General features: G+C 42.8%; 1 protein-coding gene across 8 annotated transcripts in view; it reads right to left on the bottom strand.

The window, feature by feature from the left end:
* Positions 1 to 20,937, bottom strand: part of LOC116948019 (gamma-aminobutyric acid type B receptor subunit 2) — a 161,116-nt gene that overhangs the window by 119,615 nt on the left and 20,564 nt on the right. For all 8 annotated transcript variants that reach the window (XM_032964323.2, XM_032964330.2, XM_032964321.2 and 5 more), the window contains exon 2: positions 19,149 to 19,286. In XM_032964323.2, coding sequence (XP_032820214.1) covers positions 19,149 to 19,286 — 138 coding nt within the window. The remainder of the gene's footprint in view (positions 1 to 19,148; positions 19,287 to 20,937) is intronic.

The following is a 20,937-nucleotide window of genomic DNA, read 5'->3' as shown; positions in this document are numbered from 1 at the left end:
TTGACGGTGGGGATGGTGTTCTTGGGGTCATAGGCAGCATTCCTCCTCCTCCAAACGCGGCGAGTTGAGTTGATGCCAAAGAGCTCCATTTTGGTCTCATCTGACCACAACACTTTCACCCAGTTGTCCTCTGAATCATTCAGATGTTCATTGGCAAACTTCAGACGGGCATGTATATGAGCTTTCTTGAGCAGGGGGACCTTGCGGGCGCTGCAGAATTTCAGCCCTTCACGGCGTAGTGTGTTACCAATTGTTTTCTTGGTGACTATAGTCCCAGCTGCCTTGAGATCATTGACAAGATCCTCCCGTGTAGTTCTGGGCTGATTCCTCACCGTTCTCATGGTCATTGCAACTCCACGAGGTGAGATCTTGCATGGAGCCCCAGGCCGAGGGAGATTGACAGTTCTTTTGTGTTTCTTCCATTTGCGAATAATCGCACCAACTGTTGTCACCTTCTCACCAAGCTGCTTGGCAATGGTCTTGTAGCTCATTCCAGCCTTGTGTAGGTCTACAATCTTGTCCCTGACATCCTTGGAGAGCTCTTTGGTCTTGGCCATGGTGGAGGGTTTGGAATCTGATTGATTGATTGCTTCTGTGGACAAGTGTCTTTTATACAGGTAACTAGCTGAGATTAGGAGCACTCCCTTTAAGAGTGTGCTCCTAATCTCAGCTCGTTACCTGTATAAAAGACTCCTGGGAGCCAGAATTTTTTCTGATTGAGAGGGGGTCAAATACTTATTTCCCTCATTAAAATGCAAATCAATTTATACAATTTTTGACATGCGTTTTTCTGGATTTTTTTGTTGTTATTCTGTCTCTCACTGTTCAAATAAACCTACCATTAAAATTATAGACTGATCATTTCTTTGTCAGTGGGCAAACGTACAAAATCAGCAGGGGATCAAATACTTTTTTCCCTCACTGTATAACCTCGTGCCACAGCAGATCTCTCGCCTACTTTAGCAGTTTTTTTCTTACTGTGGTTATCCCACCTGATGACGATTGCTTGTGTTGCGATGGAAACGTCGTAATCTATTATTTTTCTACCTATGTGACTTTACCGAAAGAATCTTAGAGTATGGATTCCTGCAGTCACGACAGCTTCAAATCAAGATTGAACCGCCTCTACTGGGAGGGTTTCCACACAACTGTTAGATCTTTTAACAGACTGCGAGACAAAAAGGCTCACCTGATCAAGTCTCTCACCTTTCTGAAGAGATGCCGCAACACCGAGGTAATACCGATTGCCTTTACACTCATATCTGCTGCTGTCACTTCTCCTAACTCTAAACGGATCTTGTTTAGGGCCAGCCTAGCTCTAATCTCAGAGAGAATAAGATTGCTCCGATTTGAACTTGATCATTTAGACAAGATTCTCTCACAATCACACTTAGAATTAACAGATAAAATGTCCACATCTGATTGGGACCATGTAGATAACATGACAGTTTATTCAGCTACTTCAATGTCAACCAAATGTAAAGTTAACTTAATTGCCAAATTCAACCTCCTGTCAAAAAAGAAGCCAGAGCCACACGGTAAAAAGTTAGGTGTTAACAAGATTGTCATCAATCAAGTAACATCGAAATTTCCGACAGCCTAAAATCGAAAGCGACTAGCGTTGTTCAGACGGAAGAGTCCATCTATGCTCGGAACGGAGGAGGGGGGAGAGAGGGAGAAACAGCCATGGTGCGCTACACTGTCCTGTGCTGCATTACAACTATGCTAAAAACTAGACTACTATACATTACACCACTTTTTTCGACATAGAAGTGTAATGTATAATGACTAATTGTTAGTAGCTCAGCTTATTGAAGAGTATATTGAGTATATTCATTATATTGATGTAGTTTATATTTTAGTTTTTTTATCAGTTTACTATATGGTAGTCATTATATAGTGTAGTGTATACCCATTTACTTAATGTTAACAGCTCAGCTTATTGGAGAGTATATTGAGTACATTGATTATATTGATGTAGTTTATATTTCGTTTTTTTCACATCGGTTTATTGTATGGTAGTAGGGTATGTGTAGTTCTTTAGAAACTCCCTTTTTTGTTTTCCACATAATGCGCTAGCTTGATACGCGGTGGTTTGGGCTGTTGCAGTTCTTTATTATACAAATTTCTCTCCCTTTATTACTGCTAATCCTACATAATACACTAGCATAATATGACTTTGAGACCCTCCCCCCCCCCACCGCCTACACATTCCACAAGGAGGGACTAACCCCATATCTGCATTTGTCATCAACATGCTAAATTCCTCTGTTGATATGTAAATTTCTTTGTCAAGGCACTCTCCTCCTCCCACCCAGCTTAAAATACGCTGCCAAGCTTAGCAGTGTTCATTAGGACGCTGTCTTTCCGACAGCTCTGTTCTTCACCTGAGGACGGCAGCGTGCGTTGTGGCCGAAACGTCGTTAAAACTTTATTATGTTTTGTGTATTATTTTATTATTTACCTTCTAAGTGACTTTACCGAAAGAACCAAGAATATAAACATAGACCTGTAGTGATCCATATGGGTATTCATATTCCACTCTTCCGCTGCACACCAAAACTGCGTTGGAATCTGAGACCAGCTGAATGAGTGAATTTCACTGTGGACTTGGAAGAATCAGTTGGAATGATACCTCCACGCGCCGTCAACTACCTTCGCTTCGTTGGTCTCATCAAGGCAGTTGCCAAGGCCAACATCGCAAGAGGCTTCAGAAAGGTCTTTACTCTATGTTGGACTCCCAAAAGCGAACAGTTTTTCCGAAAATTAAATGCTAATAAGAAGCAGGAGACTTCAAAAACCTTACTCGAGGTACTGAATTTGCAAAGAAGAGAAGGGTGGCACGAAACGGCACTTGACTTTGCAAAATCGAGCCGTAAAGCCTGCCACCTTCTGAGGTTGATGGAAGCAGCCGTGACGCCAGCCTTTAAACCTCCGCAAGTCAGTCCTGATGAGATTGCTAGGCAACTTATCAACAATTCACGAACTTCGATCGACAAGAACACAAGATGGCAAGTCTACAAATAGCTTTATTGCACACTAGATTACTGCCAATAAACTTCTGAATTCTCCCATCTGTTCTCAGTGGGGGAATTAGATGCCGGTATTGCCCAGTTGAAATGCGAGAAAACCTCAGGTCTTGATGATATTTATGCAGAATTAATCAAGTACTTGGGACCAAGAGCAAGAAAATGGCTAGCCACATTCTTTACTGACATCCATTCCACAGGCATTGTTCCGAAGGAGTGGAAAGAGGCAGGGATAATAGCCATTCTGAAACCAGGAAAGGACGCATTGGATGCTCAAAACTACCACCCTATCTCCCCACTCAGTGTCTGCTACAAACTAATGGAGCGGCTTCTGCTCAAAAGGCTGATGCCCACGCTTGAGGAAATAGTTCCCCAGGAACAAGCAGGATTTAGAACTGGTTGAAATTGTTGCGACTAGGTGCTTGCCTTAACAAGTCACATCAAAGCCGGTTTCGAACGCCAGCTCAAAACAGCAACAGCTTTCATCGACCTCTCTTCAGCTTATGATACCGTGTGGCAGAAAGGACTCCTGCTGAAGCTTGCAAAAGCGGTGCCTTGCTGCCTGACAATTAGACTAATCACCGAAATGCTGAGCAACCGATGGTTCACCGTCCACTCTGGTGAAGCTGCCAGCAGCACACGAAGATTGTCAAATGGACTCCCACAGGGATCAGTTCTGGCACCAGCGCTGTTCAATCTCTATACTCGTGACATTCCAGCAACATCTTGCCGTAAGTTCACATATGCGTATGATATCGCACTCGCAACTCAAGCACATAAAATTAATGACACTGAGGCAGTCCTCGAAAAAGATCTGAAGACTCTTGAAGAATACTTAAAGAATTGGCGCCTAAAACCTAACCCATTGAAGGGCGTTGTCGCCGCCTTCCACCTGATCAACAGACAAGCTTCAAAAACATTGAACATTAACTTCTGCAGGGCGAAGCTAAGGCATGATGAACACCCTCAGTATCTAGGAGTTACCCTGGATCGGATGCTTAACAACCATCACCACCTCAAACAAGCTAAAGGTAAGACGAAACCATGAGTGAATATTATTCAGAAACTTGCAGAAACAACCTGGGGAAGCGATGCCAACACGTTGAAGATATCAACGCAGGCCCTTGTTTACTCCACTGCGGAGTACTGTGCCCCGGTGTGGGATTCAAGCCCTCACACGAACCTTGGGATTCAAGCCCTCACACGAACCTTGTCGACACCGAAATTAACAACGCGCTTTGTATCATCAGTGGTTCCCTAAAGTCTACCCCACTCCCGCTGCTTCCTGTGCTGGCGAATATCGCTCCGGCCAACATCCGACTCGATGATGCGATGACATGGGAGTATAAATTTTGATTTAAAGCTTTCGTGACTGCAGTAATTCATATTCTTAGCTCTTTCGGTAAAGTCACCTGATGACGACCGTTTGTGTTATGGTCGAAACGTCGTGAGAATTTTTATTGTTTTATATATATTTTATTATTTTATTGTTTCCCTTCAACGTGACTTTACCGAAAGAGCTAAGAATATGACATGGGAGTACTTAAAAATAATGAAGAACTTCACTCTGCCGCTACATCAAGATCTAAACGAACCCCCACACCCAAAGCTAAAATCCAGGAAACATTTCTGGAAATGCACCTCCGCTATAGCAGCCGAAAATAAAGACACCGCCACTCGGTGGTCTGAATCATGGGCGGCGATGGACGTGGCAAACAAAAACATCGTTCACGATCCGACGGTGGCAGTACCAGGATTCTCTCTTCCACGACGACTATGGACCATGCTGAACTGCGCTCGAACACAACACGGGAGATGCGCGTACATGTTCCATAAATGGAAGATCAAAGAATCACTGCGTCATTCTAGATTTGAAGCTTTCGTGACTGCAAGAATTCATACTCTTTGGTTTTATTCGGTAAAGTCACGTAGGTAAAAAAAAACAAATTAAAATAAAAAAAACAATTAAAACACGACGTTTTGGCCACAACACAAGTGGCCTTCCTCAGGTGAAGGAACAGAACTGTCAGGACGACAGCACTTCAATGACCGCTGCCAAGATTCGCAGTGTCCCTTAAGCTCGGTGGGAGGAGCAGGGCGCCTTGTCAAAGAAGTTTACATGTCAAAAATAGCTGTGTTAAAGTGTTGAAACAGCAGGGTGTTAAAGTCAGAAAATTAGCATGTAACTGGGGGATTCGCATGTTTTTGTTGTATAGAGGGTGTGGGAGATGGGCCACTGTGTGTGTGCAATAGAAACGGAAATTGGAAAAATTAAAGATCGGCAAGAATGTGCTGTAAGGGGAGGAGCAGAAAACATGGGAAAAAGAAAAGCTTAAATGCAGGTTAAGGGGGGGGGGGGGGTGGGAGGAGCCATGTAGGGGGACCTTGGTGGGGTGCGGGGCTGAGTTAATCCGTCTATTGTTGTGTAGAGGGTGCGGAGGATGGGTCACTGTGTGTGTGCAATAGAAACGGGAAAATTAAAGATCGGCAAGAATGTGCTGTAAGGGGAGAGTAGAAAAAAGGGTTTAATAGAAAGTTCGGAAGGAATATGCTTGGTATACCATTACTTGAAATTGCTGTTAGAAATTAGTCAAGGCGCCCTGCTCCTCCCATCGAGCTTAAGGGACGCTGCGAATCTTGGCAGCGGTCATTGAAGTGCTGTCGTCCCGACAGTTCTGTTCCTTCACCTGAGGAAGGCCACTTGTGTTGTGGCCGAAACGTCGTGTTTTAATTGTTTTCTTTTATTTTAATTTGTTTTTTACCTACGTGACTTTACCGAATAAAACCAAAGAGTATGAATTCTTGCAGTCACGAAAGCTTCAAATCTAGAATTAACAACTTCTACGGGGAAGATTTTCACCTATCTGTTAGAGCTTTTAACAGACGAGACAAGAAGTCACAGCTCATCGAGACGCTGACCTTCTCAAAAGATGCCGCGACCAGAAGGTAATACCCATCGCTTTCACTCTCACATCTGCCGCTGTATCTTCACCGAACTCTAAACAGATTCTGTTTAAGGCTAGTCTATCATTAATTTCAGAGAGGATAAGACTACTCCGTTTTGAACTCGATACTTTAGACAGGACTCTCCTACAATCCCATTTAATGCTAACACAAAAATGACACCTTATGATTGGAACCACGTTGATAATATGGCTGCTTCCTCTGCTGATTCACTATCAGTCAAATGCAAGGCTAACCTAATTGCTAAATTCAACCACCTATCAAAGAAAAACCCCGTTCCACAGATCACAAAACTAGACGTTAACAAAATTGTTATCAATCATAGTAGCACCCCACGATTTCGGACAATCTGAAAACAGTATTGGCTAAAGGGCTAAATTTCGCTGTCACCCCAAAACATATACCAATAGATGATATCATTTCTCAGGTCGATGTAGCCCTCAAAGGTATAGGACACATCCAAGCAGACGTCGAGAGAGCTGAAATAGCCACTATTCTTAAGAGTGCTAAGAAACCCGTTAGCAACATCAGCAAAGATGAACGCTCTGAACTCGCGAAATTAAAAGAGAGAGATGATATAGTCATCCTCTCAGCCAACAAAGGCAATGCCACTGTAATTATGGATACAAACTCATACAACAATCAAATTCAGGACCTACTCAATGATGGAAGTTACTCAAAAATTAAAAATGACCCTACTAACAGCCTAACGATTAAAACCAACAAGATCATTACAAATTCGACCTCCCTAATCGAATCAACCAAACTTCCCTCCCTAAAACCCTCCGCTGCGAGACCTCCTAGATTCTATGGTCTTCCCAAAGATCCATAAAGAAGGTACCCCACTACGACCCATCGTGTCCACGACCAATTCCCCTACCTACAAACTGGCCCGTTTTCTGTCAGATACTCTGCTTCCTTTTACTGTCAAGACCTCCTCAGCAGTACTTAACTCATCCCAATTGGTCTCTATGGTCAAAGACATTGTACTGGCCCCTGACGATATCCTCGTCAGCTTTGATGTGGTTTCTGTGTTCACCAAAGTCCCAATACCTGACACCATTAAAATAATTGAGGATCTGGTCCAACATGGACTAAACCCCAAGGTACCTACGCTGGTTAGGCACTGCCTCACCAACACCTGCTTTACTTGGAATGGTACCTTTTACAAGCAAAATGTGATAGCCAATGTTTTCATGGAGAAATTTGAATCGGACGCCATCCAGACATCCACCCTCAGTCCTTCCCTTTGGAAGAGACATGTGGATGACACTTTCGTCATTTGGCCACATGGCCTCCCAGCTTTGAACCTTTTCCTGGACTACATCAATTCCAGACACCCCTCCATCAAATTCACCATGGAAGTAGAGAAAGATGGCAAACTGCCATTCTTGGATGTTCTGTTTGAGAGGAGGTCTGATGGCTCGTTGGGACATTCTGTTTACAGAAAGCCCACCCACACAGATTCCTACTTGAAACCGGATTCCCACCACCACCCAGCTCAAAAGAATTATCTCATCAAAACGTTATACCATAGGGCTCATTGCATTTCGAACCAACAATACTTGACCAGTGAATTAAAATTGGTACGGCTGGCCCTCAAGAGGAACGGATACTCTGACCGTACCATCCGCCAAGCTGTTTCTCCTACCATACAGAAACAACCACTTGATACTCCGATCAAAACCATCACACTACCATACATAGCAGGTGTTACTAAAAAGATTTCCAAAATTCTAAACAAACACAAGATCCAAGTCCAGTTCAATACAGTACACAAAATTTGTGATCTGATCCCATCCGTAAAGGATGTCATCCCTGACTTACAGTACCCCGGAGTTTACAAATTGAGTTGTACCTGCGGTGATTGCTATATCGGGGAGACGAAACGACATATCTCTGACCGAATTCGCGAGCACAAATCAGATCTGAAACACGGCAGAACGAATTCATCTGCTGTGGCTGATCATTGTTACAACGCTATGGGTGATCATGAGATTGTCTTCTCTGATACCAAGGTTCTCTGTAAACCTATAGGTTATCACCAGAGATTTGTCCACGAAGCCATTCAGATATACAAACACAGACATAGCTTCAACCGAGAGGATGGTTTCAAATGAAGCAACCATTGGAAAGACGTTTTAAATCATACCAAACGTCAACTAATTTCTAACAGCAATTTCAAGTAATGGTATACCAAGCATATTCCTTCCGAACTTTCTATCAAACCCTTGTTTCTACTCTCCCCTTACAGCACATTCTTGCCGATCTTTAATTTTTCCGTTTCTATTGCACACACACAGTGACCCATCCTCCGCACCCTCTACACAACAATAGACGGATTAACTCAGCTCCGCACCCCACCAAGGTCCCCCTACATGGCTCCTCCCACCCCCTTAACCTGCATTTAAGCTTTTCTTTTTCCCATGTTTTCTGCTCCTCCCCTTACAGCACATTCTTGCCGATCTTTAATTTTTCCAATTTCCATTTCTATTGCACACACACAGTGACCCATCTCCCGCACCCTCTATACAACAAAAACATGCTAATCCCCCAGTTACATGCTAATTTTCTGACTTTAACACCCTGCTGCTTCAACACTTTAACACAGCTATTTTTGATATGTAAACTCCTTTGTCAAGGCGCCCTGCTCCTCCCACTGAGCTTAAGGGATGCTGCGAATCTTGGCAGCGGTCATTGAAGTGCTGTCGTCCCGACAGTTCTGTTCCTTCACCTGAGGAAGGCCACTTGTGTTGTGGCCGAAACGTCGTGTTTTAATTGTTTTCTTTTATTTTACTTTGTTATTTACCTACATGACTTTACCGAATAAAACCAAAGAGTATAATCACTGCGTCAACCACATCATTGGACTGGATGAGGAACCTTTGCATTCATTTATGATGATCATTAAGAAAAAAAATTAACTGTTGCTTTTCACAATGCTATACAAAAGAAGAATGGACTAAAGAAACAACCATGATATAATAATGTATACATCTGAACTAAACAAATAATTAACAGCCCTTATGAAGAAGTATACTGTATGTGGTGGCGATTAGCTGTGGAACACGTCAATTTTTATAACAATGTTTTCTTTGTAACCTTTTATATTCCCTGCCTCCACATTCCCTGTAATATTTCAAACGTGCCACACCACTTAATAAAATAATGTTTTTATTTCTGCACAATTCATAAAGTTCAGAGGCATCACAAAAAGTAACGTGTGATAAGACATGGGCTGGCTTATATATATCTAAACAAAACTATTATTTTAAATTTTACCAGGTAAGAGCTATACTGTATAGCTCTTTTTCAGAAGCGACCTGCCACAAATGATAGCTCAACGAAGTTGCATATCATCGTGTGGACATTTATAGCAGGAGCTATATACGCTAAACGCATGTTGACTATAAATGTGGAGGGGGAAACCGAAGGACTCGGATAAAAATCTACGCGACCACGAGAACACGCAAACTCCAAATATACCGTATGTGTCAGGGTCGGAATCGAACCCACTTCCTCCAGTATTACAGGCGAGGTAGTTAACATCTCACCATATACATATGATTATATAAAAATACACATGAGCATGATGAGAGTCTGTCATTTTTAACATCAAGGCAGACGCTACACCTCATCTAAAACGTATGCATGACAACATGGCCAGGTGGCTCAGGGGTCAGAGTACTGAGCTGTCACCGCTCAGATCCTGGGTTCAAATTCCAGCAGCTGCCCGTGATTAGACCAGTTTCTCAAGTGTGGCGAGTCGACGGTCTGTCTTAACCCACTCAACTGGCTGAAACAAAAGTGGTAAGTTAGTTTTTGCGCTTGATGTGGCTAAACTCCAGCTCTAATAAATGCATATATTGGTGGCGTTTACAGCAAATGATAAAAACAAACAATCTCTTGGCAAGGTATATATTAGAACGTGCACACCCATACTGTGTAAAGGATACAAATGCTGCTTGATGGATTTTTTTTAGAAGTCCTATGAAATATATCTTCCACGGGCCATGCTCTGACACACGGGGAGCACTGTTCTGAGATGTTATGAACATATTCTTTATCTCATGACATGCCACAGATAGCGGAAATGGAATCAACAAAAAAGACCTAAGAATTAAAATAATGTAATTTAAAAAGACCCACTCATATTCTTCTCGGTAAAATAAACCGTAGTGAGAATAAACTGATGAGTGGCTATTTCGTTTTGGGAATATACCCATGCCTCAATGTCCAAAAAGGAGCACGTGAAATGAAATCCGTGACACTCCCGATGATATGCTGAATGTGCCAAGGGGATGACAAACATATTCGACATACAAACATTGAAGCATTCATGGCATTCTCTGTAGAATTACATCGATAGAAACTGTAGCCAATTAGCTGTATGCTTCAAAGAAACAAGTAATTTGTGCATAACCCCATGCCTAACCCAAAACTGCAAACCCTTGTATAAGGGTCGCAGAAAGCGTGATGGATACCTCTAATTGAGGTTTAAGTACAAATAGCTTATTCTATTAATACACCATTGGCCGTGCATTAAGTCGCGGAAATTTAAACCAACGGTGTTCCTGTATAATGAGAACATAACCAATAACCTATCCGTGCTCAGTCCAGATCCACCTTCTACAAGATTGTTTGTGCAACAAACAAAACAAATTAAGTGGGAGCAGTCAATAACGTGCGGCTTAATTTCACAGACCACGCACTGGAGCAGGACCCTAGAAAAGGTGGCTGGTGCAAACATGCAAGATGGCTGGATGGCTTGGGGGGTGGAGGCTGCTGTAATATCAGAGCACTGAACCTTTGCTACTCATATTGTGTGAAATGTGTCCCACTAAGGTTTTTGTTAATGTTTTTGCAAAAGTTATTTTTAAAAATTCTGTCAAACAGCTTTTTCTCAAATTTTATTTTATATTTTTTTATGGTTTAATTCCAATGGCTTAATTTCACCTGGGGTATGTCGAGGTCAGTATGTTATTTGGACACCCGGCACACCACATGCAGTATACATCTCGCTATGGTTGTGGCTACGAGTCACGTGCCTACTCCACTCTACCGGTGTTCTTCACTGATATGATACTAATAATCACAGCACTTTGTCAGTCTACTGCTGGATGAAGGCCTGTCCACACGATGTTGGTCAAGGGGCTTGTTTGACCATACTTCACAATGCTGATCAATAACAGTCGGTGAAGGGGGCTGGGGGTGCCCAGGTCAGATATCACTCACCGCTGATATCAGCAGTGTCCGAGAATCAAACTCGGGTGGCTGAGTTGAAAGCACAGCATGGTAACCACTGTGTCAGCTCCCCCAATATATAAATGTACCATACTGTACTTCATCTGTATGCACCCCAGGTCTTCATTGCAAATTGGATGTATGTCTCCATGGCTTCTCACCTGGTTATAAATAAAGTTCACGCATGCACGTATGTACATACGCATTTCCTTTGGTAGGCTGCAAACTCAAATGTACCCAACCAATTATCACCTGCTTAGTCAATTAACAACACGAATCAGAATTTGACGTGAGAAAGGTAGCCCACAACTGGCTCGGTTAAATTACAATATAATTCACATCTATTTGTGAAAATGCTATTCTTTATGCGTATTGGAACAGCGTGAACAATTTCAACCAGGTTAACTTAAACTGCATATGGATTTCACATTCATTAACGGGCTTATATATCGCAACATTAAATGTATTGACCACCACAAAAGCCACTTGACGATTTCCTGCTACCATTTACAGACATACGTAGGTGATGGTTCAACACGTAGGCTTTTGCGACCAATATCATCCATAATACAGTTTTTTTTTGGGTTAGATCGCATAAATATATAAATGTGTCGTTAAACCCGCCACCACCCGACACAGCCAATTAGTAAGGTTTGTCAAATAAACAGAATATGCCAAGCAGACTCAACCGTCCTCTTCCGCCACCTGGCCACGCTCCAATTCTCGATCATTCCCGTAGCCACCAGTCCCTTCGTACTGCAAGCTGACAGCCCTGCCATTACCTCCCGTGGCCACTTGTCCACTCACACCGCAGGTTGATTCTACTGTTATTACACTACTAGAGCACACTAGTTCGTTGGAGAGCAAAGCCACAACATTTACAATCTGAGTACTAGTAACGAATTGGCATGTTCTGTTTACGTGACAACCTTTACTGTCTGTGTCGGGTGGTGGTGGGTTTAACGGCACATGTATATATTTGCACGATCTAACCCAAAAAAAAACGGTATTAATAGCTGACAGTGATGGTGGAGCTCTGCAATTCAAGTTTCATTTATTAGGTATAGCCCTGTGAGCCATGCTTGCTCTCATGCCACTGCCGGCGGGCTGGGCCTCCAATAGAGGGATTTCTCGAGAGCCCCACTCGGGACTACTTTTGCCTACAATTTCCCACACTGGCCAGACGTCTTTGGAAGAGGTGGGAGTACCCATACCTTAGCCCACCACACGTGACTAGCCGATCGACGAACTGTTTACAAGCATACACGCGATACAAAAAAACGAGGTGGTGTTCTCACAAGCATGGGGTGTTTAATACCACACGTGTCAGTGGTGTGTGAAGTTACCCATCAGGACATGGTAATAAAGAAAAGATACTTACATTTAGAACATCACTGCCCCAGAAAAGAAACCCCCCTGGTGAGAAATTATTATAAAACAGCATGTTCGCGTAAAATTAATAAATCACACGCAACGCTTCCCATGAGGAGCAACTGATGAAAACAGCTGCCTCGGCAGGGTGGCAACTGAGCACGCTCCATTCCGTCGTAATCACAGAGCCTCCGCGGAAGCAGCAGAATCGTTAACTTACGTGCAGAAAACAGACACCCTGCTGTCAACGTCTCTATAGATCCTCTACCAATTACCATGGCAGGAGCCTAAAGAACATTGCGTAATGGCAATGGAGGGAGAGGTTATGAAAAGTACTGCCCGAACACCAGCTGCTGTGAATACGTATGCTGCGATTCTGGGCACACAATTGTGGAGCACAAAAATCTATGTGAGGTCACGAACAAAAACAAGCGTGATATAAGATGGCCTAGCGATGTTCGGGAAGAGGAACTTGCTTTTGAGGCGAAATATCCCATCGCCCGGCGTGCTGCCCTGATAATAATATATAATGTAACCAACATGTTTGCTACATTGAAAGGCTGTACGTGGGAGTTATTCACGAACTGAGACATAGCATTCCCATAGAAATAAATGTGCCATCAATGTCAGAAAGGAGCGCGAGCACGCGCACTTGTGTTCGACACATGGACGCAAAGGATGGAGAGCCAAGCAAGGCAACGGTTGGCATCGCCGCTTTCTGCCTTGCACCAAGAGGAGGTTTTGTCTGCTCCGAACAGGCTGAGCTGAAACACAGTGGCTTTTTCCTAATTGGCCTTCAGTCGCGACGCTCAACCAAGAGCCCTCTCTCTCTCTGCAGTCTTGTGAGCGGTCATATCTTGTTGCCACTGCCCACGAGCCATGCCCACGAGCTGCCGTGTTTTTTTTTACGGCAGAACGCCTGGTGCTGAGGGTACGGTTTTATGTATGAACGGGCCCCACTGTAATGAGACAGAAAGATTTGCAAAGCGCAGTGGTGTGGCAGGCTCATGGGGGGGGAGGGCATAAGCAGACATTTATTTGTGGTGGCACACCTTTCGATTTGTAACCCCCAAGTGAGATTACAGAAGCGTTATATATGCAAAAGTCGACGATAGAGTTAGATGAGAGATGCAGGCAAGATATGGACGAGGGAGATAAATTAACTTATTTAATGTTAATTACCTTTTTTATGATTAGTCAGGATTTTTAATTTGAGATGATATTTGGTTCACCCCGATGTGTTTTTTTTTCTTAAATCCGCGGCCCCCGTGACCTTCTTGGGGCTCGAAGCAATTTGCTGAGATTTCTTACGCCGAGGGCAACCACTGTGCACATGTGCAGTCACGTGGCTGGAGGCAGGATACTCTACATGCATATCACTCTCTCTTTAATCCTCTAGCTTTGTAGAGAATGAGATTATTTTTAATAGTGTTTTCGCAGAGTGTAGCGATTTAGTCAGACTAGCAGCGTACATTCATATTTTAACTGCGAGCATAAGCAATTCAATTACGAGGGACAGATAAAACACCTCGGGGAAAAGCTATATAATGTAAGGTATGCACTGACTCAAATTTATCAATGCATTCTTTACATTATGAAGCCTAATCTGATGCATTTTTGCTGAGATTTTAGAAGAGGATGAAATAATGCTCTTTTTTATTAGCCCAACGTTGGTTTACCACAATGTTTCATCGTCACTTTAACCACATAAATTAAATAATCAACTTTTTTTCTCTTTCTCTAATTTTTCTCACTTGTTACAGTTTGTCCCTTCCATTGACCAAAATGTAATACGAGCAAATAATTAGCATAAATGTCATGAATTAGAAATAACTTAATCTTACACGCAATTTGATGCATGTATTTTGAGTGCAGCAATAAAAATTCAATTGATAAATTGATCCATTGTTACATATCTACTTACCTACATATCAACCACAACCTTATCCAATGCTCTTAAAAAAGGACATCAACACATTTTTGCAAAAAAAATGTTTTCTCGCTTTCAAGTTTTTTTTATACACATTTACATAATTCAGACATTTTGTGCACATGTACGCACAGTATATATTTCTCGCTGCATGGTTCTCAGTGAAATAACATGCACGAAATTATGCACAGCTAGCGTAGATTTTCTTTAACCCATCATCAACTTTCCATCAGAATGAACATTCTCGGGAAATATGCTCACAGTGAAGGCGCAAAAATGTATTCAAGCCTAATTATAACTTGAATCCATAAACATCTCTAACCCTTAGCAGCAAAGTAAACGCTTAGTCACCACGACAGGAAACGATATAAGCAACAGGGATGACTTCTACACCACCGCAGTCTTCATACGATTGCTTTTCTAACCTTCCGCGTTTAATCTTTGGCTGTGCACAGGAGTGGGTGTGGGAGCAGGAGGTCAGGCCCTGCTGCCGATGCGTTGGTCCGCCAGACAAATTAAAAGCAGTGATCATTGCAAGAAAATTGCTTGGCCCTGCAACTTGCTGTCAGCCAACTGGCTCGCGTAATTCCTTCTCATCCAACGGGTCACACAAAATAATGGTGACTTGGAAAGGGAAAGTCATTTGTTTGCACCAAACATCCTGTCAGAATGTCAATGGCATGTCTAAAGGTGAGTTTGCATTACACACATGTTCCTCCAGTAGTCAGAGGAAGTGTTGCTAAGGCTACAAAACGTCTTGGTTTGGCCAGACAGTCTGTCCCGGTGTCCTGAAGCTTCTATCAAAACCGGAATCTTGTCCCATGACAACATTTTTGGCCACACACTCGGTTCATGATATGGACATAGGGCAGTGGCTGCCTGAGCAGTAAGCGTAAGCTGCAGAGGACAGGGTCTATGAGCAGTAAGCTGGGCCAATGTCAGAAGAGTGGCTACTCACTTTGTGTGCAGGGCTAGTGAGAGAGCGGTGCATAGTTTTGTAAACGTGAACAGGGCTCACAGAGAGAGAGGAACTGCCAGCTCACCATAAACATGTTCCAGTTAAGACGCCCAGAAATAACGTGGAGTGACTGCTGTGCAACCCTGTTGCAATCTAATGAGATACCGTAGTTAATTAATAGATATTGTGATGCACAATAAGCACCTAGCCCCCAGTTATTATTTAATTTAATGAATACACCTGAGAGGTATTTGTAAAGTGTGCCTTCATTAATGTGCATATAGTTGTTCACGTGATAATGTAAGTAATAATAACATCATTGTTCATTAATTATTAAAGATGATTACAATATGCATCAAGAATAACGACGGGGATGGCAGCCAAGCGGACATTCACCAGAGACCTGGAGGAACAGAATCAGCTCGTGTGCAGGCGCTAGATGGATTGCTACATCACAGGACCGCGGGAGATGGCGATGGCTTTAGGAGGCCTTCATCCATTGAAGGATTATGAACGACTGTAATTTATTTTAGTTTTAATCATTCGAAATACGTTACCGCTCTCCAATATGCAAAGTGAAGAACTCAGCAGTACAACCGTCTAAATCAACTGTGCACAATGGCAGTGGTTATGAAACGCCACCGCTTTTAACGAGGATTTACAGATGATTGTTGAACGGGAGTTGCATGTCGACGTTGGAGTCAAGTTGCTGTAATAGGAAGTCAGCCCCCTTACAAAGACTCTTGAGCCCAACTTTACAGCGCTGCTATTCCAGAACTAGACACCCGGTTCATCGATTGCATCCTTGATGCCGCGAAAAGTTCAATTTAAGCCGAGGATTTTGAATTTAGTGCAAAATGGGGTCAGCTTTCACCAGGGTTAAAAATAAAAGTGCATAGATTAGAAAGGATTATATTTATGGAGGTAACCTAAAACTCAGCTTTATAATTTTATGTCTTAGCTATGCGGCTCGTGTGGAACATGCATAAACAATACATTTGCTAATTAAAATGAAAACGTTTGAATTGCACGGACAAACGCATTAGAGTATGGACGAATCACGGTTTAACGAATCCCTAATTTATTGCGAGACGTTCAAACGTGCGGTTGGGAACGTTGAGATTGATACTGTGTACGTTCGGGTCATTCCACCAATCGGGTAGAAACCTCTGCAGAACAGGCAGCTAACCCCACAGCAACAGCAGCAGCCTGTGTCTTAATGAGTAAAACAGGCTCGGAAGGCGCTGCAATCGATACTGCGGCCACTTGTACAACCACCATCGAGTGGTGTTCCCCTGAAAGGATCATCCACACTCCCTCAAGCATTTCAATACACTCAACAGATAAAGGTAAAGCAGATTTTAACACACGTTTGGCTGTTATTATACACAACTGTAGTGACATCGCGGGATGTCACTGTGCAGTGCCGGCCCGAGAGAGGCACAGCGTGCAGTGGAACGACATCACGGATACCACAATGGTGTGGGTGTAGTACCGGCCATAGAGGGGCCCGGTGAGTGCTGATGGATAGCGCTGGATGGCACCACGCTTGGCGTGCAGTGCCAACCCTACAGGACAGGGTGTGGGAGTGCCGACCGTAGGAATGAAGTTACTCAAGGCCATGGCACTCTGGTTGACCCGAGAAGACACGTGACCAGTTAAGTCTACAAAGGGGCCCCAAGTGGGGGCTAGGGGTGGTCACATGGTTAGCATCGAGATCATTCCTGAGGATTCTGGAAGGTGGTCGTGGCCAAGGGCGGAGCCAGCCACACCTCAGAGAATATAAGCAGGGTCCCCAGCGGGACTGGCGTTGTTGTTCATCCTGAAGAAACCTTCGTCAACATTCTACGTTCTACGTTCAACGAGTCTCCAACACGTGGACCTGAGCTGTGGTCCTGGTCCGTCGTAGCTAGTCACGGTGTAATTAGTGTAGTTAGCCTGGTCGTCACCACCATAGGTTGTTATTCTGTTAAGAGGTAGTTACCCCGTGTGTTGGAGTTAAATAAATGTATTGCCTCCAAGTCTACGTCTGCGACTCAGTCGAATTCAATACACAACGATTACACTTCGTTTTACATTTTAAAAAATCTAAATGCAATTCATATTAAGTCAACAGGGGAAGTGCCCACCAAAAAATGTTCGGAATGCAAGAATGTGACCTGAAATATGAGGGTCTTTATCTTTACGTGAACAATGGATTCAGCGGTAAATAAAAAAGCAGTATATCGCATGAAATGCAAAGCCATTGACCTGTAGGTCTCTAAGTCAACATGTTTGCTCATTCAGAATACAGTTAATCCAGTTTTTTGGTTGCTGTCCACTACAAGCCCGCAATTATGCCATTCATTTTAAATAACAATACGCATCCCATGTGCAGTAATAGATGCTCGCTGTGGTATGAACAGTTTATTACCCTTTAGCGATTATTATCCTGTTTTATATCATTATAATTTAAGTATACATTATTCATACATTCATAGTCGTGTGGCCAATATAATATTCTATCTTTCTCATCAAACAAAGAGTTCTTGCGGCTATTTTGGACTTCCGAAGCAATGAAAGTATAATAGAGACATTGAAATAAAGTAGAACAACATACTTTAAGTAAAATATACAACACTTGAAAGGATACAATTAAATTCAACATTATTTCAAAAAATTATAATTTACAGTCCTTTGTCAATCTACTGCTGGATTAAGGTGTCCCTATGCTACCCGAGTAACGGGGGTTGTTTGATCATACTTCATCACACTGGTCAGTGCAGGTTGGTGAAGGGGCTCCCAGAACTGGTATAGATATCGCCCACAACAAGTGATGTTAGCCGTGGCTGAGAATCAATTTCAGGGCATCAGTTTCACGACTCACCGTGGATCCCAAATTCCACAATGACACTTAACTATCCTGAACTCATATGTATGCTATATTATGTTATAAACCGCTAAACATTTGCTTAAACAAAATCATCAATATTTAAAAGCACAACCGTATGACATCATGCCATTGCTGAAGATGCGGTTAAAAATTATGCTTAAACTTCAGATAGACTTCGCACAAGCGGTGCAGGCACAGGGGCTGAAGGGCTGCCCTTTGTTCCCCGGCGTGTTCACTGTGTGCCTGGAATGTGCAATGAAAGAACCTCCGTACACGTTCACTGCCATTGTTAACATTAAAGGTCACCGTGTCACAATCTGAGACTTTTTGATGAATATGACCTTTTGACAAAATCACAAAGGGTGATGCGTGACCTTTGGGACAAAGTCAATATTGCAAGAAAAATAACTGGTTGAGAAATGAGTGTGTGGGGAGGTGAGAACAAGGTCAGCTCTAACCATCCTCACCCAGTGGGAATCAAAGTTCACCATTGATTACAAATCGATAAAAAGGGGTCAGAACAAGACTTTAAACAACTTACTCTTTGGTTCTTTCGGTAAAGTCACGTAGGTATAAGGTATATACGACTTTACCGAAAGAATCAAAGAGTATGGATCCCTGCAGTCACGAAAACTTCAAATCTAGATTTAAACAACTTGGTGGAGACATCAAACGGTACGGATAAAGGTTAAGATGAGGGCTATGGGACGGGATATGGGATGGGCTACGGTACGTCTTGTTGGCGAAGAGTAGTGTGGAGGCAGCTGAGAGAGAACGTACCTGTGCCAGGTTCCATCCCTGCAAGGCCTCTGCGATTGTAGATGTCACACTGGGGCAAACGCCACCAAAAATCATCCGGTACTTGGATTCGTTCTTGATGGCATCAAAAAAAGCCTTCATCCCTTTGGCATTGTCACACTGCAGACCAGAGATAGAGACACATGAGACCAGGATACACTCCCTATTACTCTGTGTGTTGGCACACGTGCATCATTAACTGCTTTGTGAACATGAACGTATATACCATGTGAAATAAACATGACATTATTTACACAGACTAAACCTCACTGTGCATAATATCAAATCAGAGGTGGTCTTTGCTGTACTAAATGTGTTGACTAAGCTACATGAGCAGGACTGGTGTTATTTTGTTTTATTAGTTAACCCCTCATCACATGATATGTCTTAGCAACAAAATATTTTGAAAATACCATCTCTTCTCTCTCACGACTATAAGATGTGCGCTAATTCCTTACGGTGCTTTGTAAAGATAAAGTAGGGATGTGTGCTCTGCGCGAATGCTCAATAGGGAGGACGGAACCTTGTCACAATTGCACAACGCGGCGTGGAACACAGCTTACACAGAAGGTTTCCCAGATAGGGCCTTCCATTGGAACCCAGGAAATGGTGTGGAGGGGAAGAAAGGCTTTTCCTGTTACATTTTATCCACCACTATAAGGCAACATGATATTCTCTACGATGTTTTCAGGCTGTACCGCTGCTGCTTGGTGTAATATCTGACATTTTGCGCCATGAGTGCTTCTTCTTCTTAATCATCATGATCAGTCACTGCTGAATTAAGGCCTTCTCATGCCATGTCGATGATAGACGTTTATTCGACCATGAGTCAGATATCGTTCACTTCCAATGCTAACCATGGTTGGCAATCAAACTCAGGTTGCTAGTTTCACAGTGGAGTGCACTAATCACTGGGTTACGATTCCCCCCCCCCCCCCCAAGACTGCTTCTTTATATACAACTAATAAGCTAAGGGCTTTAACTTTAAAAAAAAAAATCCATTCATCCCTTCGTTGTTGCATGATCCCACTATGAACAGGGAACCAGAAATAAAGACCAACTAATTTTCCTGGATGTAAATAACGGCTGTGTATGCAATCACCACTTTGATGCCATAAAGACGAAAATACCTTTGCCAATGTGCATCAGGTGACATTCCGTGCTAGAATCAGGATAAAAGAATAGCACTAACCCGCATGGCTCTACAGCAGCTTAGGCAGTTGAATTGCTCAAGGGAGCAGTCATAATGCAAGCAAAGACCATTTAAAGACTTCACCCAAAAAATTCTGTCTCATTACTGAGAATTTATACTCTTTGGTTCTTTCGGTAAAGTCACGTAGGTAGAACAGTAATAGATCATGACGTTTTGATCGCAACACAAGCAATCGTCATCAGGTGGGACAACCACAGCAAGAAAAAAACTCCTGAAGTAGGCGGGTTTTTTCTTGCCGTGGTTGTCCCAACTGATGACGATTGCTTGTGTTGCGATCGAAACGTCGTGATCTATTATTATTATTCAACCTACGTGACTTTATCGAAAAAACCAAAGAGTATGGATTCCTGCAGTCACGAAAGCTTCAAAACAATACTGAGAATTTATTTCGAAAATACGTTTTCTTTTCGAGAGCCACGAGTTAAAATCTAAAGTTAGGCCTATAATAATTTGTCTCCAGTTTGTAAAATGAAAAGAATTTGTCTTCAGAAACTTTTGATCTGTTGTGGCTTCAACAACCTGTGCGTGTTTTACTCGTTTTCATATTTAATGGCCAAC

This window comes from Petromyzon marinus, chromosome 2 (assembly GCF_048934315.1).
Source record: "Petromyzon marinus isolate PM22_M1 ecotype Great Lakes invasive population chromosome 2, UKy_Petmar_22M1.pri1.0, whole genome shotgun sequence".
Taxonomy (NCBI): domain Eukaryota; kingdom Metazoa; phylum Chordata; class Hyperoartia; order Petromyzontiformes; family Petromyzontidae; genus Petromyzon; species Petromyzon marinus.
This window is presented reverse-complemented; position numbering and strand designations above follow the sequence as displayed.